Genomic DNA, 24,894 nt, shown 5'->3' on the forward strand with positions numbered 1-24,894 from the left:
CTGCTCTTCTCCTAGGATCTGGGAATGAAATTTAGTCTCAAAGGGTCAAAGTTGGCTTTTTTTGCCTGAACAGTCCCAATTCAGGATCCAAAGACTAAACTTAGAGAAAAAAAATTCAATTCCAGTTTTATCCAGTGGAAGTAGATACACTTGGAGTAAAGCAATATGAAAAGGATTACAACGTGCTTTTGGCATCAGGCAATTTTAAGTGGATTGTGTGAATAAAACACCTTACCTTTTCATAGTAAATACTCAGACATCCCAGCGCATAGACCAGGAAGAAGGCCTAAAAACAGGACAAGGAGAAAATGCTCATCAGAAACTGTTCCTTGTTCTCGAAAAACTATTTCACAGATTTATTTGTGCCTTAAATATCAATGAATGTCCTTTGCACCATCCAATTGGTCACAAACTTTTAAACATAAATGGTTCATTCAAATTTCAAGGGGTAATAGGAATGTCACAGAATAGTTTAAAATCAGTGAAAAAAAAAACAACACTTTTATGAAATTTTCCATGTATTTTCTCTTTTAAAAAACCACACAGTTAAACTGAAAAACGACATAAAGAGCAAAAACAGTAGAAACTTTTGCTCATTGGATTTTCCTCTGTAAAATAACCAGGGAAAAAAATTGTAGAAGAAAAACGAAGAAATTTGTGGAAAGTGAGCAATGCAGACTTGGGCTGACTCACAATCAAATGAGTTTCTTGGTCACTTGCTGTAAAGTGATTTCCTAACAAGTAAACCCCATCTTTCCATTAACTTCATCATATGACACCATGCTTCCCTCACATGGGGATACAAGGGGGAAACGGCAAAGTCAGGCTCAGTTGGGTAAGATCACCTGGATATGGAAATAAAAATAACCTTCTGACAAAAACAAAAGGATGCCCAGCACTGACACGGGAAACAGGCCCTGCTATTTGCTCTGTCTGTAGAAGGGGGCTGGGATCTGCGTTTACACCTGAAAGACTCAGGTGAGGCTGGTCTGCAGTAGACGGCAACTAAAACGGTGGCTCTATATGCTACTTTCTTTGTAAACCTGAGGACGGAAGACGAGGCTTATGATCAAACGACAGGTTCCCTGTCAAGGGCCCTCTGGTGCAGGTGGCAGCAGAAAGGCAGTTCCCTGCCACCCCTCAGGCTGCTGTCCTTGGTGCTGACGGCTGATCAAACGACAGGTACCCTGGAAGGCCCCCCAAGCCCCCCCACAGGCTGCTGTCCTTGGTGCTGACGGCTGCTGTCCTCCCTGCCCAGTGTTCAGGACACAAGACCACAGCTGTGAAGGTGCAGGGCTTTTAAGGAGTGGCAAGGCTCTGCTAAGGAAACACCTTCCCGACCCTCAGAAATCACCCCAATCCACCCCATCGCCACCCTCTCCTGGCCACCTGATGACATTCCTTTTTATAGCAGTGGTCCTTGAGGTGTGGCCAGTTGGAAGATCCTAGAGTCCCCAAGACCCTTGAAGGGGGGCCACAAAGTCAAAACCATTTCCTGAGATTAAGGCTCATTCTCCCCAGAGGCTCTGACACATGCGATACCACAAGAGGCTGAACGGAGCAGCGGATGTGAGAGTCCAGGGTGCTTCTCTTCAGCCTCACCTTACAGTCTTTGCAAAAATGAAAAAACTATGCTATTCTTCTCACTCGACTTGTTTTGCTTTGAAAAAATTATAGTTGTTTTTCATAAAAATATTATTGCAGTGGGTTATCATGTAAAATGAGTTAATAAACACATACTTAAATTTTCATTTAAATATATAATTAGGTAAACATCAACAGATATAATCCACGTAAGATGCTCCTCAGGGTCCCTCGACAGTTTTTAAGAGAAAAGTGGTTTGATAACTACTTTAGTTCTATCCAGATCCAAATCGAGAGCTGCTCTGAAGACCAGCGGGTCTATGGCCATACCACCCTGAATGCACCTGATCTCGTCTGAAAACCAGTGGTCTCCTCCTGCCTGTACTTCTCCAAAGGGCCCCGCACTCTGGTCCCACAGCCTCATCTCTGGGGCAGCCCAAGCCACCTTCCCAACACGGGAAGACCCCCTGCTCCCAGGCGCCTGGCTGCATACCTGCCTTCACTGCCTCCAGCCCTGTGACTCTTCCCAGCAGGCTGCTTCACTTCTCTTCGGATGCACTGAGCTCGCTCCTGCCTTGGCCTTTGTAACTGCTGCTCCCACAGCTGGTATCAAAGGTCACTCCTCAGATAGGTCTTCCCTGACCACCCTGTTTAAGTAATCCCCATTCTGATCGACTTATTATAGTTGGGGAGGATCTTGTTCCAGTGGGGTTGGCATTCTTTAGAATTAAGTCATCAGTGTTGAAGGGGTTTGCATAACTTAGTCAAGTTACAAGCCATGCTGTGCAGGGCCACCCAAGATGGATGGGTCACAGTGGAGAGTTCTGACAAAATGCAGTCCACTGGAGAAGGGAATGGCAAACCACTCTAGTATTCTTGCTGCGAGAATCCCATGAACATGAACAGTATGAAAAAGCAAAAAGATATAACACTGGAAAATGAGCCTCCCAGGTTGGAAGGCATCCAATATGCTCCTGGGGAAGAGTGGAGGGCAATTGCTAATAGCTCCAGAAGGAACAAGGAGGCTGAGCCAAAGTGGGAATGTTGCTTAGCTGTGGATGTGTTTGGTGGTGAAAGTAAAGTCCAATGCTGTAAAGAACAATTTGCGTAAGAACCTGGAATGTTAGGCCTGTAAATCAAGGTAAATTGGACCTGGTCAAGCAGGAGATGGTTAGAGTGCACATCAACATGTTAGGAATCAGTGAACTGAAATGGACAGCAACAGGCAAATGTAATTCAGAAGACCATTCTATGTACTACTGTGGGCAAGAACCCCCTAGAAGAAATGGAGGAACTCTTCATCAACCAAAGAGTCTGAAATGCAGTACTTGGGTGCGATTTCAAAAACGACAGTATGATCTTGATTCATTTCCAAGGCAGACCATTCATCATTACACTATATATTCAAGTCTATGCCCCAACCACTAATGCTGAAGAAGCTGCAGTTGAGTGGTTCTATGAAGACCTACAAGACTTTCTAGAACTATCACCAAAAAAAGATGTCCTTTTCTTCGTGGGGAATTGGAATGCAAAAGCAGGAAATCAAGAGATACCTGGAATAATAGGCAAGTTTGGCCTTGGAGTACAACATGAAGCGGAGCAAAGGCTAGAAGAGCTTTGCCAAGAGAACGCACCGGTCATAGCAAACACCCTCTTCCAACAACTCAAGAGACGACTCTACACACGGACATCACCAGATGGTCAACACCGAAATCAGACTGATTATATTCTTCACAGCCAAAGATGGAGAAGCTCTGTACAGCCAGTGAAAACAAGACTGGAAGCTGACTGTGGCTCAGATCATCAGCTCCTTATCCCAAAATTCAGGCTTAAATTGAAGAAAATAGGGAAAACCACTAGGCCATTTAGGTATGATCTAAATCAAACCCCTTATGGTTACACAGTGGAGGCGTTGAACAGATTCAAGGGATTAGATCTTGTAGACAGAGTGCCTGAAGAACTATGGACAGAGGTTCACAACACTGCAGGAGGCAGTGACCAAAACCATCCCAAAGAAAAAGAAATGCAAGAAGGCGAAGTGGTTGTCTGAGGAGACTGTACAAATAGCTGAGGAAAGAAGAGAAGCAAAAAGCAAAGGAGAAAGGGAAAGATATTTCCAAGTGAATGTAGAGTTCCAAAGAATAGCAAGGAGAGATAAAAGGCCCTCTTTAATGAACAATGCAAATAAATACAGGAAAACAATAGAATTGGAAAGACTGGAGATCTCTTCAAGAAAATTGGAGATACCAAGGGAACATTTCATGCAAAGATGGGCTCAATAAAGGAGAGAAATGATAAGGATTTAACAGAGGCAGAAGAGATTAAGAAGTGATGGCAAGAATACACAGAAGACTATACAAAAAAGGTCTTAATAACCTGGATAACCACAATGGTGTGGTCACTCACCTGAAGCCAGACATCCTGGAGTGTGAAGTCAAGTGGGCTTTAGGAAGCATAACTGCATACAAAGCTACTGGAGGTGATGGAATTCCAGCTGAGCTACTTCAAATCCTAAAAGATGATGCTGTTAAAGTGCTGCACTCCATATGCCAGCAAATTTGGAAAACTCAGCAGTGGCCATAGGACTGGAAGAGGTCAGTTTTCATTTCAATCTCAAAGGAGGGCACTGTCAAAGGATGTTCAAACTACCAGATAATTGTGCTCATTTCACGTGCTAATAAGGTTATGCTCAAAACCCTTCAAGCCAGGCTTCAGCAGTATGTGAACCCAGAACTTCCAGATGTACAAACTGGGTTTAGAAAAGGCAGAAGAACCAGGGATCAAATTGCCAACATCCACTGAATCACAGAGAAAGGAAGGGAATTCTAGGAAAACATCTTCTTCATGGACTGTGTGAAAGTCTTTGACTGTAGATCACAACAAACTGTGGAAAATTGTTAAAGAGATGGTAATACCAGACCACCTTATCTGCCTCCCAAGAAACCTGTAGGCAGGTCAAGAAGCAATGGTTAGAAACAGACATGGAACAACAGACTGATTCCAAATTGGGAAAGAAGTATGGCAAGGCTGTCTACTGTCACCCTGCTTATTTAACTTATATGCAGAGTACATTATGAGAAATGCTGGACTGTGTGAATCACAAGCTGGAATCAAGATAACTGGGAGAAATATCAATAACCTCAGATATGCAGATGATACCACTCTAATGGCAGAAAGTGAAGAGGAACTAAAGAGCTTCTTGATGAGGCTGGAATCAAGATAACTGGGAGAAATATCAATAACTTCAGATATGCAGATGATACCATCTAATGGCAGAAAGTGAAGAGGAACTAAAGAGCCTCTTGATGAGAGTGAAAGAGGAGAGTGAAAAAGCTGGCTTAAAACAACATTCAAGAAACTAATAAGATCATGCCATCAGGTCCCATCACTTCATGCAAGCAGAAGGGGGAAAAAGTGGAAAGACTGACAGATTTCCTTTTCTTGGGCTCCAAAATCACTGTGAATGGTGACTGCAGCCATGAAATCAAAGACGCTTGCTCTTTGGAAGGAAAGCTATGACAAATCCAGACAGCTTATTAAAAAGCAAAGACATCACTTTGCCAACAAAGGTCTGTATAAGTCAAAGCGATGGTCTTTCCGGTAGTCATGTTGGACCATAAGGGTTGAGCACCAAGGAGTTGATGCTTTCCAACTCTGGTGGTAGAGAAGACCCTTGAGGGCCCCTTGGACTGCAAGGGGATCAAACCAATCAATCCTAAAGGAAATCAACCCTGAGTCGTGTTTGGAGGGACTGATGCTGACGCGCCAACACTTAGGCCACCTGCTGTGAAGAGCCGACTCACTGGAAAAGACCCTGATGCTGGGAAAGACTGAAGGCAGGAGAAGGGGGCAGCAGAGGATGAGATGGTTAAGACAGTGTAACAGACTCAATGGATATAAATGTGAGCAAACTCCAGGAGATAGTAAAGGACAGGGAAGCCTGGCAGTTACAGTCCACGGGTCTCAAAGAACCGGACACAACTAGGCGGGTGAAGAACAACAAGTCCAGGGAGGTCTGTGGGGAATGTCTACTTCGTTCCTTGAAGTGTCACAGTAAGTCTTTACTTGGGGAGTACTAATAATGATGGATAATGGCTTTCCCTGGTAGCTCAGTCAGTAAAGAACCCACTTGCAGTGCAGGAGACCTGGGTTCAATCCCTGGGTCAGGAAGATCTCCTGGAGAAGGAAAAGGCAACCCACTCCAGTATTCTTGCCTGGAGAATTCCAGGGAGAGAGGAGCCTGATGGGCTACAGTCCACCGGGTTGCAAGAGTCAGACATGACTTAGCAACTAAACCAACCAGTATGATGGATGGATAAGCCTAATGATGGTTTTAACGCCAGATCACTAGATCTGGTCAGGGCCTAAAGCGTTATTAAGGTGAAAAACAGCTCTCCAAGACAGAAGTCTAAGCCAGCTCGGTGCTGCCATTCTCACAACCTAAGAGCCGCTTTGAATCACCACAGCAGAGCTGCCCATGTTCCTCGTGGGCATTTATGGACACACAGAAAACTGCACGGGTGGTGCTGATAAACGGGGGTGATGCACCCAAGGAAATCGGCCAAAACGGAGCTGGGAAGTGGGGCTGGGCTTAACTGGCAGCAGCCTGGAGACTTCTGCCAACATGCCTCTGGAATTTCTCGGGGACCAAGCAGCTTGCAGGAATGAGAACCCCCTCGTCTCCTGTCACTCCAGCATTTCTTCAGCAGGTGTTTGGGAAGCGAGAGCAAGACAGTCAGTGAGAAGCATCAGCGGGTCACCGGGCTGGAGCAGAGGTAGAGCCCCCGGTTCCTGACACGCATCTCGTCCCTTCAGGCTCCACCGGTTTCTGGGCCAATCCCAGACCTCGTACACGTCCATTGATAAATTGTTACCGAGCACGTCACAGACGTCAGGCACCGGGTAGGAGGGCGTGGCACAGGTGCAGCCCACTGCCCACGCTGTGCCCATCACGCCGGACCGCAGTCCCGTCTGTGAGAGGACTTGAGCCGCATTCTGCTTCTCTCTGGACTGTTAATACTCAGCCCAGGGCCTGGACACAGAAGGCACCCGGTGAATAATTTTGCTCGACATGAACTGCAAAGGAAAGGTTCCAACCAGCCAGTAACGGGCTTGCACAAGTGACCATAATGATGCCGATGACAGCAGCAGCGGGCACACCCCCCGGGCACTGCGGCACAACACGCGCTTTGCTGGGGCCAGCACACGCACGATTTAATTCCAGAACACTTTACGCACGAGGTGTTACACAACCCTCATCTCACGGTGCAGACACCAGAGGCTCAGAGAGGCCAAGCAGCTAGAGACTGGTGTTCCCAGCACTACGTGTGCCTGCTGAGCATCTGAAATGCGGCGGGCGCAACCGAGGACAGGGGTTTTAATTTTGCTCAATTTTAATTAGTTTATCTAGTCACACACGGCTGGGGACCACTGTACTCGACAGCGGACTCAGCTGTCTCGTGTGTAGAATGAGTAGAGGAAGGGAATAAATCCCGACGTCCTTTCCTGCCGCGAGCTCTTCTGTGTCCCGCTGGCCGCACTGGAGGGAGGCAGGGGCCAGCGGGAGACACCATCACTTCTCTGTGAGCACATCTGGGGAATGACCAGCGTGGAGGAGCTCAATGAGCGTGGCGTGAGACCCACAGAGACGCCCAGAGCTGAGCCAGACGCCGCGGGAGCCGTCCAGGCAGGCAGGGGCTCCCCCAGAGAAGGGCACAGCCACAGACACGACACGGAGGAGGGGCGCTGTCTTCAAATCCGGGTGCAGTACAGACAGAAGCAAAAAAGGAGGCCCTCGAGGCTGTATGAACATAGGACAGAGGAACCCCAGAAGGAAAACAAGAGGCAGGTTTAGAAACCCGCCTGCACCCACTTTTGAAGCTTCCATAAAGGGGACACGTTAGTAATTCTGCAGAAGGAAACACTTAGAATCCATCCATTCACATAATCAGCTGTCATGACATGACCCAGAGCACGCATCACAGTTTACAAAAAGCTGGTAAAGCTCCAGGAATATGCTAAAAACCACTGCACAGGGGATTCCCTGGTGGCTCAGTGGTAAAGAATCTGCCTGCCAATGCAGGAGACAATGGGTTCAATCCCCGGTCCAGGAAGACCCCACATGCCTCGGAGCAACTAAGCCTGTGTGCCTCAGCTACTGAGCCCACGGTCTGCAGCCCAAATGCTCTAGAGCCCACGCTCCACGACAAAAGAAGCTTCTGCAAAGAGAAGCCTGCGCACAACTAGAGTAGTCCCTGCTCACCTCAGCTAGAGAAAAGCCTGTGCAGCAGGAAAGACCCAGCAGAGCCAAATAAATATACAATCACGTATATGCGTGTGTGTGTATATATGTACACACATATATATGGGCTTCCCTGGTGGCTCAGACAGTTAAGAATCCGCCTGCAATGCGGAAGACCTGGGCTCAATCCCTGGGTTGAGAAGATCCCCTGGAGGAGGGCATGGCAACCCACTCCAGTATTCTTGCCTGGAGAATCCCATGGACAGAGGAACCTCGTGGGCTGCAGTTCATGGGATCTCAAAGAGTTGGACATGACTGAGTGACTAAACATAGCACGCGCGCGCACACACACACACACACACACACACACAAAGAGTCGGACACGACTGAGTGACTAAACACAGCACGCGCACGCGCACACACACACACACACATATATAAAACCACTGCACACTTTAAATGAGAGAATGGTATGTATGTGCTCTGTGTCTCAATAAACTTGTAATTTTTTTATGCTTAGTCGCTCAGTTGTGTCCGACTCTTTGGGCCCCCAGGCTCCTCTCTCTATGGGGACTCTCCAGGCAAGAATACTGGAGTGGGCTGCCATGCCCTCCTCCAGGGGATCTTCCCAACCCAGTTCTCCCACTTTGCAGGTGGATTCTTTACCATCTGGGGCACCATGTTTCTACAGTAGCTGGTAAAAAAAAAAAAGAGTAAAATGGTATTTGGACAATCTGAAACCCTGATGTCAAAAGAAGAGTCACGTGACCCCCTGAAACCTCTGTGGGATGATACCGGGCAGGACCCACAAATGGACCTCCTAGAGTGGATAAAGCAAAGGCCGAGGAGTGAAATGCAGACAGGCCGACGGCGGGCGCTGCCTGTGGTGGTCTCAGTACCCAAGTGCAGGCAGAAAGGCACAGGAGGGCTTGTCTACACTGTCGCCCAGGCCCGAGGCCCACGCTGAGAAACACCATGCTGGCAACATTACCTCTTCTAGGCTGAGCTGCAGATACTCAAAGATCCTGAACGGATTTCTCCTACATACCAGTCTCTTCTGCGGCAATACCTGAAGAGGAAAATAAAATACACGTAGGACAAACGTAAGCCCTACATGTTATACGGAGGCTGCATTTTAAAATGAACATACTTCTGCTAAGTTTCCCAGATCCACACTTGCTGGATTCTGTTAAAAATGAAATTTTCTATTATTTATGTAGAAAAAGAGGTTTTTTGTTTTCCTTTTATAGCTGACCCTTGAACAACATGGGCGCTGGGGCGCCGAGCTTCCGGGCAGCTGGAAATCTGCATGTAACTCCCGGTTGGCCCTGCAGGTCCTCGCTTCCTGTTGTCTGTGGATTCAGCCAAGCCCGGGTCATGGAGTGCAGCACTTATTACGGAAAGAAACACTCTTCTAAAGGGACCCATGTTCCCACCCATGTTGTCCCAAGGTCAGTATTGGCATCTTGACTTATTTTTTTTTTATCCTCCATGGAGGATCGTTTCGTGGGTCAATTTTATGTGTTGCTTTTTTTTTCGCCTGACTGCACACCTCACAAGCACATGCCTAGGTTCGTAATGAGACTCCCTTCTAAAGGCAAGATAACATTTCTTCACGTGGGTGTTTCACGTACTATCTAATTATGAGACTGCTTCTCACTTGCAGCTTCCATAGGTAATTCTGGGGCAACTGTTGAGTACATCCCTTAACAAAGCGGCTCCAGCTCTGCACCCCACCTCCTCCTGTGATGGCTCCCGCACACCTGAGCCCGTGCCCATGGCTACCCTCAAGACTTGCTGATCACCACTGCGTTCTTCTGCCCGACAGGGGACAGGATGTTACCTGACGTGCATTATTTCCTATGCGTAAAGCCAGGTTATTCACAGACTCTGAGGTTTTAGTTGAAACAGCCCTCCTAGCTGCTGAGCCCACAGGGCCGCTGGGGCCTGCAGACGGTCTGCAGGGTGTGTCCTGCACCGGCGTGCCCAGGCCCCAGGCGCTGGACACCGGCCCACTGCCAGGGCCCAGGGAGGGCCATACCTGCTGGCCAGCATCTCTGGGCCAGGAACAGACGGCTCTGCAGGAAGTGATCTCTTCTCTTCTACTTACATCCCCTGCTGGGACCTCTTCGCTCTCGCTCCCGGCACACACAGCTTCCTCCACCAGCACATGCTCAGGCCCTCTCTCTCCGGCTGGGACCAGACCGGCTCTCTGGCTGCTGTGCCCAGGCTGACCACCAGATGGCAGAAGGAGAGCGTCCCAGTGGCCGTGGGGCAGAGGTGCGGGGATCTCGGCCACGTGTTCACCTGAGCCGTCTGGGGTTCGGGGCTCAGGCCTGGGGCCCTCCTGCGGGCTGTTTGATCGCTCGCTGGAATCCTCCAGATCACATGACTTGCCCTCGACCCCATTCACGGCAGAGAGTTTTTCTCTGTCTGCTCTGCCTTCTGATTTGGAAACCACCTCGGAGTTGGGCTCATCGCCCAAAGGAACCTCTTCCATCATTTTCAGATGAGGATGCTCAAGGGGCTTTGTGTAGCCCTCGAGGACGCTGCGCACCGTGCTCTCGTCCCGGCCTTGTCTTCGCAGGAGCTCTGCGGCCCACTCCACGCTACGCTGATACCTGCAAAGGGGGATGTCTGTTAGCAACAACACTTCAATGTCGGTACTAAAGAGACAGCACACACACACACACACAAAAAGACAGCTGAACGTGTGAAAACGGTGGGAAGGCAGTACGCCAAAAAGTCTATAGTTCTTCTTAATGAGGTAAATTATTTCTTTACACTTCTCTGCATTTTCTAACTGCTCTGATAACTATTGTTGTTATTTATTTTTATTACAGAGTTTCATTTAATTTGCTTAATTTGAACAAAAAAATGACCCCAGCTTAACAAAGTGTGAAAAATTTATGTGATTTAAACCTGGTGGACTAAGGACTTCCCTTAGCGGCCAATACCCCATGCTCCCAGTGCAGGGGACCCAGGTTCAATCCCCGGTCAGGGGACTAGATCCCCCGTGCTGCAAAGATCCCATATGCACCAACGAAGATCAGAGATCCAGTGTGCCACAACTGAGACCCAGCACAGCCAAATAAATAAACAGAAAACAAAACCAAAAACCGGTGGACAAAATGATCTAGGTAAACATAGAGAGAAAAATGGTCGTCCTTTGTCAGGGTTTGCTTTGTATTATTTTCCATTTTGGATATCATGACGTTTTCAGACACATATCCCAGTCACAGAAAAAGGTCTTTGCTTAGTGTTGGAAAGCAAGATGAGAATTTTAATGAACATTTTTCACAGGACCTACCAATGTCTACACCACACATGGAAAGGAACAATTACAATTATATACACCCCAGCGTCTTAAAAAAAAAAAAAGACCCCTCCTCCACAATTTTCAAAATGTACTTTAATGAGATGATACACTACATTTCTTAAACCTGAAGGCAAGCCCTGAACACTTCCCAACTTAGAAACAGCCACAGGTTTTGTTCAGTGAAGCAGGGCCAACGGCGGACAAGGCTGCTGGGGTGTGTCGTATGGTACAAGACAGCATACGTGTGGACTCAGATGGGCTCTGTTCACCTCCACCTACAGCGATCCGTCTGGAAAGCATTTGGAGAAGCCACATGGCTCGTGGCAAGACAGCTGTCACTTTTCCCCTCACCTTGGGCATCCTGCCTGGGTGCAGATGACGGGATGCGTCGTGGTTTGTAAACTGCCGATGACACAGGGTGAAGCAAGGAAGCGAGCTGGCTTCTGCTGCGGCCGCCTCACCCTGACGCATCAGAAGTATCTCCAAGCTGTCCACGCCCTGTGTGTCCTGCACGGGGATGGGCCTGCCGTCCCGTGTGTACCAGAAACGGTATCACAGATGTGAAGACTAAGACCCGGCGAGGCCGCTCTACGTCTGTGAGACGGGTGCGGCTGTGGCCACACGTGCGGGACCAGAGTCCTGGTGTCTCATGTTCAGCCCCGCCTCGCTCCGCCACTTCTGGGTGGCTGAGCCAGTGACGTAACCGCTGCGTGCCTCAGTTTCCGCCCATAAGACAGAGGCAACAGTACAGTGACCTCGTAAGGATCACGTTATGTGCTGCTGTTTCTAATCGGGGTAAAACGTCGCTGCCCAGAGAGCAGCAGGGGGTCTCTCCTCCTGCATGAAAGGCATAGCACAGCCTTTTCACACGAGCGATCTGAAAGCATCTGTGCTTTTCATGCCACCTGTACTGCCTTCTAAAGCCTTCGTGGGTCTATGCATCTCCTGTGTCTGAACAAAAATGTGTATTTGTGTCATGCTATTTTCCTGGGGAAGGGATCCTCGACTTTTCAGCAGATTCCCTGAGTGAAAACACGTGAAAGAACCACTGTATTAAAGATTCAGTGGCTCCCGCTTTGGGCAGATGGTGGAACTAAGAGAAACAAAGAGAAAGTAAGAGAGCGAAAGAGACAGCGTGCACACAGGCCCCTGCTCTGCCCTCGGCAGCAGAGTGGTTGAGGCAGACGTGGGTCCACGCCCTCACTGTGAGCACGAGGTTCTCGCACCAGCTATGAGCCCGCCTCCCCAGGCTCAGGGACATCGGTGCCTGCCCCAGGGAGCTGTGAGCACGGCTTAAAGGGGACCAGACACGTGAAGGGCTCGGCACACGGGCAGTGCTGGACGAGTATTTGTTAGCTTTTGACTGTGGGGTCTTGGGGGCACACCTGAAGAGTAAAATCATCTTGACTCCAGACACAGTACGTTTCACAAAAGGACGCTTTAACAGATGGAAGCGAAGGCCTCAGCGGGCACTCCCTGGGAGGGGGAGTGGGAGTGGGCTCCTCCCTGTGACTCTGAGCGATACCACTCGGCATCCGGCTCCTTTCTCTGCTGTCCTGCCACTTTGCATCACACCTGAGTCCCTGCCTCTAATGACCTCACGTTGGCTCGTGGACAGCGGCTGCTGAAGCGCGTGCAGGAAAGCCTCCGAGGCAGACCGGTGATTGACCCATGGCAGAGGGACACAGAAGAGAAGGTGTCCTCCCGCTGGTGGGCGATGCCTTTACAAAGTCCTGCTGTGATCAGCTCCAAACACCGCTGCAGAAGCAGCAGGAAGAGAAGAGGAGGAGCTAGGAAGCGTAAGGGCAGAGCAGCAGCTCTGATCAGAAGCCAGACTGAGGCTGGTGACCCCTCCAATCCATCCCAGGGCCCCCCAACCCCTGAGTGGGGGCACCTGAACACGCCTCAGCTTGGCAGGCACTCCTGCCCTCAGACACACATCTTCTGTCCGCAGAGAACACCCTCCTCCACCTCTTACTGAAGGTTGACCTATTATTGGAAATTCTCAGCAGAACGGTTTTCAGTCAGTCTGCTTAGGTCTAAGCGCTGATCCTGAGCAAGTTAACGAACTTCTTCCTGTTCTGTGTCCTCACCTTCCAAGACAGACAACAACAGGACTGACCTCCGAGGGGCAGTGAGAGGACGAAAGCAGCTAACCCATAAAGCTGCTATGAGCGCAGTGCACGTGGCATGGGAGACGCTCCAGAAACGCTGTTACGTACAAGTTCACAGTCACCCCCCACCCCAGGCTCTGGAGCTGCCCCGCCTGGTTCAAGTCCTCCTGGGCAGCTCTCGGGAGACTCCCCACGCAGGGAACGCAAACAACTACACCCACCTCAAAGGTTTCCCGAGAAGATGAATGGGGATGATACGGGTAGGTGGCCTGGACCAGGAATGGCGCTGCCATGACAACGGCAACGATGCTGACGGTGAGGGCGACAGCCCGTCACGATACTCATCACGGAAGAGTCACCTGCCTCCTCCTCTCCCACGAGAGTCTACAGTGACCAGACCACACGGCCCCAAGGAGAGGACCCAGGGCTCTCCTCCGCTCACATAGCCCGTGCCTGGCCAGCGCCTGCCCCATGTCATTCTGCCCACGGCCAACGTCCGCCAAGACTTACTTCTTTGATGTGATTACCGGCAGGTCTAGCTTCATATCTGCAACAACAAGGAAGTAGCTGTTAATTTACGGACTGACAGCCTAGAAAAGACAGAGAGAATTCCAAGGCCTGCAAAAATCTCACACCCAGGAAGTTGATTAACCCTGTCCAAGCAGCCGCAGCGAACACGTGCTGTATAAACCACCGCTCTCTGCTGCCCACAGCCCCTGCAGGTGCTGCTGACCCGTCAGGGCTCAGACATAACCCGGGAACCCTTCTCAACACTCCAGCTAAGTGGCTGCGGCACGGAGCGGGAGACTAGCACCTCTGGATGCTCAGGCCCTCGACTTATTTCACTTCCCAGACCAGGGATCGAACCCGTGTCCCCCGCATTGCAAGGCAGATTCTTAACCACTGAACCAACAGGGAAGCCCCAGGCCCTCCATTTCTATGAGAGCGCTGAGGCCCTAAAGGTGCACGCTTCATTCTGCTGGGCATCTGGCCAGAAGAGTCTTTCTGCCTAAAGCGTTGCCGAGGTCACTTCACGGTGTAGGTTTTCGTCCTCGACCTCCCTGACCCTGCCCGTGGGGAAGTCATCTCTGTTTCCTGACTCCCTGCCCAGTGCTCTAAACGCCTGGAGTCGCTGATGTTCGGCTTTAAAATCCTAGGGAAGTGAGTTCACAGACTCCTATCTCCTTAGGAATGAGAGTTTTCCTGGTGTCATGACCTTCCTCTTCTGGTAGTTTTACAACAAGCAACAATTTAGCAAGTGTTACTAACACCCTTCCACTTACCAAGCACAGGAAATACAGAATCATTACAGCAAATCCCCTCTCCTTGAGATACTCACACTCTAGCTGGGGAGACAGACCAGCTGTATGGTTGATTCTAACCCCAGCTGATACATGGCAAGGAAAGCAAGTGTTGTCAAGGGACTGGCTTACTTGAACTGGAAGGGTTAGGAAAAAACACGAAGGAGAAGGAATAATTGACTTGGGCTCTGCAGAATAAGTACGAGTTCGCCAGGCAGACCAGGGGAAAATGCAGAGGGATCCGTGCAGAGGCTGGGAGATGGCAAATGCTGCACGGCGGGTTCACACAACGGCTGGCAACCCACGGTGGGTGTGGTGTCAACAGGTACAACGGGGTAGAACGGAACAAAGGGTGGAAGGTATGGCTGAAGCCAAAATGCTGAAGAACATCCTAAGATGGACACTTGAGATCTACTCCCTGAGGGCAGCCTATGCCCTTAACCTCTGCTTCCTTGGCCTAAATCCATTTCCTTCACATTTTGATCACTATTGGAAACTTTAGTTAAACTACATAGATCAGGAAAAGCTCAACAGTTAAGACCATCACACTATTTGAAACTTTTTATTACTTTGCCAAGTATTAGTAACTACTGGGGCTGGGTGATGAGGACAAAGTCATGATGCTTATTTGTTCTACTTTTTTTTCCCTCCCTCTTTAAAAAGTAAAACTCTATGAAACAATTTAAAGTGTATAAAAGCAGAAAGAATAGTATAATACATTTCCATGCTCCCATCACTCAGCTTTAACTCACAGCCAGTTCAGGCTTCCCTGGGGCTCAGTGGTAAAGAATCTGCCTGCCAATGCGGGAGAAGTGGGTTTAATCTCTGGGTGGGGAAGATCCCCTGGAGGAGGAAATGGAAACCCACTTCAGTATGCTTGCCTAGAGCATTCCATGGATAGAGGAGCCTGGTGGGCTACAGACCATGGGGTCGCAAAGAGTTGGACGCGACTGAGCAACTGAACAACAAGTCATGCTCCGTCTGTCTTCTGCCCTGGCCCCCAGATGATTTGAAACACATACCTCACATCATTCCATCTTTGGTGCTTGTGTGCTCAGCTGCTAAGTTGTATCCGACTCTCTGAGACCCCCTGGACTGTAGCCTGCCAGGGCTCCTCTGTCCATGGAATTCCCCAGGCAAGAATACTGGAGCGCATTGCCATTCCCTTCTCCAGGGGATCTTCCCGAGTGTTCACAGTAACTGGAGAGCAAGCCTGAGATGGCCCGCGGAGGATGACACACGTGGGGCCCTCCACCCCTCACCGCAGTGGAGACCATCCTGGACCAGCTGACAGCCACCCAGTCTAGCCGGATCCATCGCTGGATCCATCACTGCGGCCAGCAGATCCATGACTAACCAGATACGAGCCCATCCAGACAAGAACAGCAGACCTACCCAGAACTCACCTGGAGACTCAAATGAGCAAACACAGCTGCTGTTGAAGACCACTGGATTTTGGGGTGGTTTGTTCCACAAGATCGTGGCAGGAGATACAAAGTGTATCCCATTAGGACTGAATCGCCGTGGTTTTGTTTTTGGCCGTACCACATGGCATGTGGGATCTCTTTTAGTAAACGGACTTATTTTTGGCCGTGTGGGGTCTTCGCTGCTGCGTGGGCCTTTCTCCTGTTGCAGAGCAACAGCTCTAGGGCTCCTGGGCTTCAGCAGTTAAGGCACACAGGGTCAGTACTTGTGGGGGATGGGCTTAGTTATTCCGTGGCCTACGGGACCTTTCCGGACCAGGGATTGAACCCGTGTCTCCTGCATTTGCAAGGCAGACTCTTCACCACTGAGCAACCAGGGGAGCCCCTATCATGTTTTAAAGTCACTCAAAATAGCTTCCCCTGTGGCTACACCATCAACGTGATATACAGATTCTTCATTTTCTTGATTTTTTTGTGTTTCTTTTAAATGAAATTAACTTTTTCAAATTTAACTTTCGCTTGTAGTCATGTAATACGTTTACAAGTTTCCAAAGTCAAATCTAGTCTCACTTCTCTCTCCATCCTATTCTATCCCTCCCTCACAGGCATCTAAAATTATAGTTTATCCTTCTTTACATTTCAAAACCTATTTGCAATCTCCTCCCCTTAGATGACCCGTGGCACACTGTCCTTTACCTTGCTTTCTCTGCTTAGAAATAACAGCCTAGTGAGCCCCTACTCCTATCGCAGCTCCACAGCACATCCTTCTGAGAATGGTCTATACTTTATTCTGCTGGTACCCGCATGGCTATTTGGGTTATTTCTAGTCTTTTAACATTAGGAAGAGTGTTGCAACGAACAGCCCTGGGCTCTTTCTTTTCATATTTTTGCCAGCTTATCTTTAAGATAAATTGTCAGGAGTGGAATTGCTGAGTTAAAAGCAAACGCATCTACTGGACAACTGGGTACCTTCGGGCGAAACAATGAAGCGGGACCCATATCCTACATCAAAGAAAAATTAAATCAAAACAGATGAAAGACCCAAACTTGAGAGCTGAAACTATCAACCTCTTAGAAGAAACCCTGGGGAAAATCTGCGTGAGCTTGGATTTGGCAATGGTTCCCTGAACACGACAGCAAAAGCACACGCAAGCAAAGAAAAAGGATAAATTAGACTTCATTAAAATGATAAACTCTTGTTACCATGTCACGCCCATTAAAATGGCTACTATTCAAAAAAACAAAATAAAGGAGCGGTGGTGGGGATGTGCAAAAACTGGCAAACCTTATGCACTGCTGGTGGGAATGTAAAATGACGCAGGTGTGATGGAAACAAGTTTGTGACTCCTCAAAAAATTAGAATAATCGTTTGATCCAGCGAGTCCACTCCTAAGTATACACAGAATAAAAACGGGTGTCCATACGGAAACCCGTACATGAATGCTCAGACCAGCACTACTCGTGACGGTAGAAACAACCCCGATATCTGTCTATGAATCAACAGATAAACAACACAAAGTATATCCTACCACGGAACAGCACTCAGGATGAAGTTCTGATCATGCTATGACACAGATAAACCTTGGAAAATTTATCCCACGTGAAGGACGCAAGAGCTTTTTCCCCTTACAAGAAATATTTAGAAGGGGCAAAATCAAGGGCACAGAAAGCATGTGAAGGTTACCAGGGGTTCGGGGGAGAGGGGGAGGAGGGGGGGTAAGTGCATGTGTGATTTCTTGGGACATCCAATTCCCTGTGTAACGGCCATATCACCTGCAGCCCCAGCAGGATCACGTGAGTGTTTCTCAGGGCTTACCAACAGGGCACGCTGCAAAACTTTAGGATTTGTCATTCTGATTGCTGAAATGGTATCTCAGTGCAGTTTTAATTTCTATTTTTTTCTTGCAATATAATGTTTTAAAAAAATCCTTTCTAATTATGTTTTAACCTGCTGGTATTGGTTACATACTTACCATGAGACTCCCCTTAGAAAAATACACCAAGATGAAAGATTTGTAAAGTAAAGAGGAATAGCTATTGAGAACTACACACATTAGTACATTTTACAAATACATCAATGTCATGGTTACTGTTGCAAATTCCAAACCTAAAAATAAAATATAAAATTCGCCTCGCATATGGGTGAGCAGACACTTAATGACTAGAACCTTCCATATGCCCAGGACACTGTGAGGCAATGCTTAAGGACAGAAAAGTCTGAATAACACTTCTGTTAATTTCAGAAATTAGATGAAACACATTTTCCCCAATTGTTAAGAGCCCTTTCACCACGATTAGAATTATTTTAGCTGATATTTTTAGCAGTAAGATTGCCAGTGGCATGTTACTTCTCCTTTGGAATTTTATTGTATAATCTTGTGTGAGACCTAAAAATGAAGAAAAAAGATAATTTGCCAAAAGAATGCAACGTTGTACCAGCCTTACCTTTCCATTTAGCAACCAGCTTAGGATCTGAGATTGTGAAGTTTGGTCGGCTTCTGGACAGGATGCCTTTTCCAAAATAACCCTTCCGGGAAGAGAAGAAAGAGAGTTAGCTCATGTTGAGTTATTCATTTTTTAGCTGAAGGAGAACTATCTGAGTTAACAAGAGAGTCATCGCATTATTCACAGCTTGACATCTTCCCTTTGATTACGTAATGATTACTCTGAAGATCGATCACAGCATTTTTTTTTCCCTCCGATTGTGTGAAGGGAGCTGGGAAGTTTCCTGTGCACCTCATCTGTCTCAGGAGTAATGCTTTCAGTCCGGCCCGGGGAGCTGAAGGTGAAGGGCAGATGGAGGCAGGGTGTCCTCCGCACACGTGGGCCAGGAGCCACATCCACCAGACACAAAAACCTTCTTGGATTCCTGTGAGCCCAGAACTGGTACTCCTCCTCTCCTTCCTGCTGACTCCAAAAACTCTGGCTCCCTCTCCACCATTTCTTAAAAACCAGAAAATATTTAAACCCATAGACAACTGAAATAATAAAATGAACACCTTATACCCTCCTCCCAGATTGAACAGTCAGAATAAATGACCAGTACAGCACTTCACGAAGCCTCTGCTAAATGTTATGTGTTGCGACTGTCGGAGAGACTGCCCTTGGCCTGGACCTCTGACCCACCAGGGTCAATGCCATCCACATATCCCACTCTGGGAGGCTGGCTGTGACATGGATTTTATATAAAATGACTCGAGAAGCCACACTTACAGAGGCAGGAAGTGGATCGGGAGTGCCTGGGCTGGGAGTGGGGGCAGGGATTAGTACACGGGGCCCCAAGGAACCTCCTGTGCCGTGGGGAGGCTCCACAGCTGGACCGTGGTGTGGCTGCACAGCTCTCTGAGTTTGTTACGGTCGTTGTGGTGTACACTTGAAAGGGCGAATTTTACGGCTTTATACACACAGAGTCGGACACGACTGAAGTGACTTAGCAGCAGCAGTAGCATACCTCTATAACGGAGAAGGCAATGGCACCCCAAGCCAGTACTCTTGCCGGAAAATCCCATGGACAGAGGAGCCCGGTGGGCTGCAGTCCATGAGGTTGTTAAGAGTTGGACATGACTGAGCGACTTCACTTTCACTTTTCACTTTCATGCATTGGAGAAGGAAATGCCAACCCACTCCAGTGTTCTTGCCTGGAGAATCCCAGGGACGGGGGAGCCTGGTGGGCTGCCGTCTATGGGGTCGCACAGAGTCAGACACAACTGAAGCGACTTAGTAGCAGCAGCAGCATACCTCTATAAAGCTGTCTTAAAAGTGTCTCCAGCGTTGAACTGGCTACGGAGCAGAAGATAAGGAAGCTTCCCATCTCAACCCACACCTATCAGTGATGGGAAAAGCCAAAACTGGAACTCGCCTTCATCAGAGGAGAGGTCCTCAACCAGGAGGGGGGGCAGGTGAGGAGCCGGAGGACAAGCAGAGGCCTCCTCTGGGTTGTCCTGCGGCACAACAGTCTGCGGCTCCACGGTCACGCCCGGGACGGAAGGGGGTGAGGGCCACACTTTACCTCTTAACCAGGATGTTTCTGTAAACTGCCTGAAATATTTTTTTTTTTAAACAATGAACAAACACATGTTGCTTTTACAATCAAGAAGCAAGAAAGGTCGATGCAGTGACCCAACTTCACTGCTACAATGTGGGTTCGTGGGTGGGGGTTATGGCCTCTGGGCTTAAGGCTTCGGGGCACCTGATTCAGCTCCCACGCTGGACCAGACCTCAAAGAGCGTGTGCGGGTCACTGGTGGTCTGCTTCTGGGGGTGGGTGGGGGAGCACGGCTGCCTCGGGGCTGTGAGGGAGCAGCCGGGCTGAGCTGCCCACACCTACCTTTCCATAGAGCTGCTCCATGTCTTCCAGGCCCCTCACGATCACATGGCTGTTTATCATCTCAGCCCGGAAGATTCGGAAGTCCTTCTCAGGTCCACGGTCCTGACCGCAAGGGATGGGCAGGGGAGACTCATAGCTGTCGTGCACTCTTCTCTTCCTCTTTGGGGGACGGAACACCGCCTCAGCCATCTTCCCAAGTGACTGTTCCTTCAGGACTGTAAGAGACAGACAGAAGCAAGTCAATTGGTTACCACGCCAATCAGACAGGCGGGTGCCTGAATACCCAGGCTCAGATAAACCTCGTGGCCTGTGAGAAAAACAAAATATTCAAAAGGGACAAAAACAAGATGGATCTGATGGAGCAGTACAAACCCCACTCCCCGAGGGGACCCCCATGAATTCCACAACAATGCCCCAGGAGTCATGGTACGATTTCTGATCGCAGCTGGTGCCTCTGAGCCTAGAGACAGGTCCATGGGCACAATGCTACTCAAAGGCCTCCTGCCAGCGGGCCCAAGAGGGCTTCTGCCCTCGAGGATTCCTCCCGCCCGCTCACTCGGCCAATAGACATTTACCGAGCACCCACCAGAGGCTCCTAATCACAAGGGGTGCTGGGGACAGAGAGAAAACCAAAAGCACCCCGTCCTCAAAGAAGTACAGTTAGTGAGCATTTCATGTTCCAAAACAGGATCATCTCCCAGTTTTTCAGGTAAATTAACAATAATGACAATGACTTTATATGGTCATCCTGAGCGGCTGAGAGCAGGAAGCGTCAGGCCAGGGTGTGGGGACTGGAATCGGCTCCCCGCTGCCCAGTCGTGTGATGGGCGAAACTTACTTTGTCTCACCAAGCTTTTGCTTTCTTCTCTGCAAAATAAGGATAAAAACAGGCTCCATCTTATAGTGAAGACCCGGAAGGAGCCTAGGACAGCCTCCAGCACGTGGCACCGAGCGCTCTGCGTGTCCACTATCGTTACTATTACAGGCAGAGCGCTGCCAACACTGCTGATGGATGAGAAAGCAGGGCCAGGTTAGAGAAACGCTGTCAGAGGCCCGGAGGGGAAGGGCTCGGCTCCGTCCTCCAGGTCCTGCCGGGAGCACGGGCGGCAGCCGTCCCTCTCGTTTGGAGGCTCAGTGCTTCTCCAGGTTAGGGGCTGAGGGTTATGGAGAATCCTGGAATTACTTGACACCCAGCAGTACTAGAGTCCCTTGAACAGCAAGGAGCTCAAACCAGTCCATCCTAGAGGAAATCAACCCTGAATATTCACTGGAAGGACTGATGCTGAAGCTCCAATACTTTGGCCACCTGATGCAAAGAGCCGACAAACCCTGAGGCTGGGAGAGACTGAAGGCAAGAGGAGAAGGGGGCGACAGAGGAGGAGATGGTTAGACAGCGTCACCGTGACTCAATGGACCTGAGTTTGAGCAAACTCTCCGAGACAGTGAAGGGTAAGGGAGCCTGGCGCGCTGCAGTTCAGGCAGCTGCAACGAGTCGGACATGACTGAGCGACTAAGCAGCAGCAGCGCTCTGAGGGAGGAAAGGAAGGTGAAGCTGGTATCGCTCCCTTCCTCAGCCCGAGGAGAGAAAACAAGGACAAAACACACACAGGCTGCGGTTCAGTAATGGCTGGAGGAAGGAAGTCAAATCGGGTGCGCTGCTGTGATAAAGACAGAGGAACTCAGCCACGGGCCAGGGGGGAAACGCAGGGAGTGCGGGAGACAGACCCCAGCGCTCCACGTGCTGGGCAGGCGCGCCGGAAGGAGTCGGGGACTGGAACCTGCTCCGCCCCCACTCCCAGGGCCCGGCGCCCCACGTGCTGGGCATGCGCGCCGGGACGAGATGGGGACTGGAACCTGCTCCGCCCCCAGTCTCAGGGCCCGGCACCCCACGTGCTGGGCATGCGCGCCAGTATGAGACGGGGACTGGAACCTGCTCCGCCCCCAGTCCCAGGGCCCGGCGCCCCACGTGCTGGGCATGCGCGCCGGGACGAGATGGGGACTGGAACCTGCTCCGCCCCCAGTCCCAGGGCCCGGCGCCCCACGTGCTGGGCATGCGCGCCGGGACGAGATGGGGACTGGAACCTGCTCCGCCCCCAGGCCTGGCTCTGGACTGGATTGAGGCTGACAGCACATGCGGTGCCTGAAGACCCAAGGGCGCTGTACCACTCACGTGTTTAGCCTCCTGAGCTCCAAACGCTCGCAGGGGAAAAAGCACCACTGACTGCTTAGCTGTGCCCTGCACTTGGTACCAGCATCTGTTGGACACAGGAGGCACTCAAGCCTGAAACAGCCAGTGAAGGCAGTGAAAGCTGGGGCAGGAAGCTGAGGGGCTCCTAGGGTTTCAGTTCAGTTCAGTTGCTCAGTCGTGTCCGACTCTTTGCCATCCCATGAACCGCAACACGCCAGGCCTCCCTGTCCATCACCAACTCCCGGAGTTTACTCAAACTCATGTCCATCCAGTCAGTGATACCATCCAGCCATCTCATCCTCTGTCATCCCCTTCTCCTCCTGCCCCCAATCCCTCCCAGCATCAGGGTTTTTTCCAATGAGTCAACTCTTCACATGAGGTGGCCAAAGTATTACAGTTTCAGCTTTAGCATCAGTCCCTCCAAGGAACACCCAGGACTGATCTCCTTTAGGATGGACTGGTTGGATCTCCTTGCAGTCCAAGGGACTCTCAAGAGTCTTCTCCAAAACCACAGTTCAAAAGCATCAATTCTTCGACACTCACCTTTCTTCACAGTCCAACTCTCACATCCATACATGACCACTGGAAAAACCACAGCCTTGACTAGACAGACCTTTGTTGGCAAAGTAATGTCTCTGCTTTTGACTATGCTATCTAGGTTGGTCATAACTTTCCTTCCAAGGAGTAAGCGTCTTTTAATTTCATGGCGGCAATCACCATCTGCAATGATTTTGGAGCCCCCCAAAATAAAGTCTGACCCTGTTTCCACTGTTTCCCCATCTATTTCCCATGAAGTGATGGGACCAGATGCCATGATCTTAGTTTTAGGCCCATTAAAAAGAAACCCAGGGACTTCCCTGGTGGTCCAGAGGCTTAAGACCCTGTGCTCCCAGTGCTGGGGGCCCGGGTTCCACCCCTGGTCACGGCACTAGGTCCCCCACGCCACAACTAGGAGAGTCTGCAGGGCACAGTTAAGAACCCACTGCCAGCACTAAGGCAGGGCACAGCCAAAGAGGTAAAAATAAATATTAGGGAAGTGTGCGTGTGTTGCTGCAGACTCATCGGCCACGTGTGTGCTCAGACTTTTTGATTTTTGCTAATGAGACAGCAGAGAAATAGTATCCGGTGTAGTTGTAATTTACCCTTTTAAAAATATTTCAATTTTTTCTGTATGGTTTTTCATTTCTCATGTGGTTGAGGTCATGCTGTGGATACGAGGGGAGACAGACACGCCGCTCCTTTAACCAGCCCACGGGCCAGATGGGGAGACAGACACACACACAAATCATTCCTGGCAGGACAACAAGCACCAAGGACAGCAAGGTCAGGAGAGCGAGCCCCTCGCCCAGCAGACCCACTCCTAGAGATGCACTGACTCTTCCACTTTCTCCCACAGGCTAGGAGCCTGCTGCTGCAACCTAAAAAAAAAAGGTCCCAAGTGCTGCAACTAAGACCCAGAGCACCGAAAGAAATGAGTGTTAGGGAAAAGAAAGAAATCAAAAGCTCTGTCCAATGTGTAAGGATTTCTCTGCTGCTGCTAGTGCTAAGTCGCCTCTTGTGTGACCGACTTGTGTGACCCCACAGACAGCTGCCACCAGGCTTCCCCGTCCCTGGGATTCTCTAGCCACCCTCCAAAAGATGTGAAGGAATTAAATGAGGACGAAGGAAAACAGAAACCAGGGAAGTTAAGACAGTGATAACCAGTTACAATGGTAACTATAAAAAGAATCAGCAAGTTGGAAGACTGCTTCATAAGATTGCTATTAAGTATTCCAGACAGCAAAATGCTAAGATAATTTCCAAATGAGTCCCCCAATAGATGTAAATATTGAGCATGACTGTATACATTTCATATACACATATACGTGTGTGTATCTATGCACACATCTTGCCATATAGTATTCAGAACAAAACTACATATACCACGTTAATGCGGAATTGAGAGATTCCGTCTCAAGGGCATTTTAAGTAGACTTTCCCTTGCCAATTTGTCACTCAACCCAAGCAACTACAGCGGACCCCGAACCACATGGGGTTCACCTGCATGGGTACTCGTACACCCAGACTTTTTTCAGTAGTAAATGCTACAGTGATACACCATCCATGGTTGGTTGAGTCCACAGATGCATAGCCTTAGATATAAAGGAACCACGGATCTGGAGGCGGACTGAAAATTACACTCAGAGTTTTGACGATCACAGAGGGTCAGCACCCTGACCTTCTGTGTTATTCAAGCACCAAGCGCATTTAGCATGCAACCGAAAAAACGGCAACTTATTCTAAAACTTAAAATAACGTGTCGGCTTTTTTGAGGCAGGATGCTGGTTTCTAGTTAGGGTTTCCAGGAATAATTCGTGGACTTTTATAAGCAGTTCACTTTTATAACTTAACTGCTGC

The 24,894-nt window shown here is 49.4% G+C and overlaps 1 protein-coding gene across 2 annotated transcripts in view; it reads right to left on the reverse strand.

Moving 5' to 3' along the window:
* Positions 1–24,894, reverse strand: part of TSEN2 (tRNA splicing endonuclease subunit 2) — a 44,068-nt gene that overhangs the window by 16,843 nt on the left and 2,331 nt on the right. Inside the window, exons 2-7 of one of the 2 annotated variants that reach the window (XM_005902842.3) lie at positions 20,310–20,524; positions 18,429–18,510; positions 13,769–13,805; positions 9,936–10,446; positions 8,817–8,894; positions 236–286 (exon numbers count right to left, since the gene is read on the reverse strand). In XM_005902842.3, coding sequence (XP_005902904.1) covers positions 236–286; positions 8,817–8,894; positions 9,936–10,446; positions 13,769–13,805; positions 18,429–18,510; positions 20,310–20,498 — 948 coding nt within the window. In that variant the 5' untranslated portion in view covers positions 20,499–20,524. Of the gene's footprint in view, positions 1–235; positions 287–8,816; positions 8,895–9,866; positions 10,447–13,768; positions 13,806–18,428; positions 18,511–20,309; positions 20,525–24,894 lie in introns of both variants that reach the window. The other variant, XM_070360302.1, reaches the window with a different exon arrangement.

This window comes from Bos mutus, chromosome 22, assembly GCF_027580195.1.
Source record: "Bos mutus isolate GX-2022 chromosome 22, NWIPB_WYAK_1.1, whole genome shotgun sequence".
Taxonomy (NCBI): Eukaryota; Metazoa; Chordata; class Mammalia; order Artiodactyla; family Bovidae; genus Bos; species Bos mutus.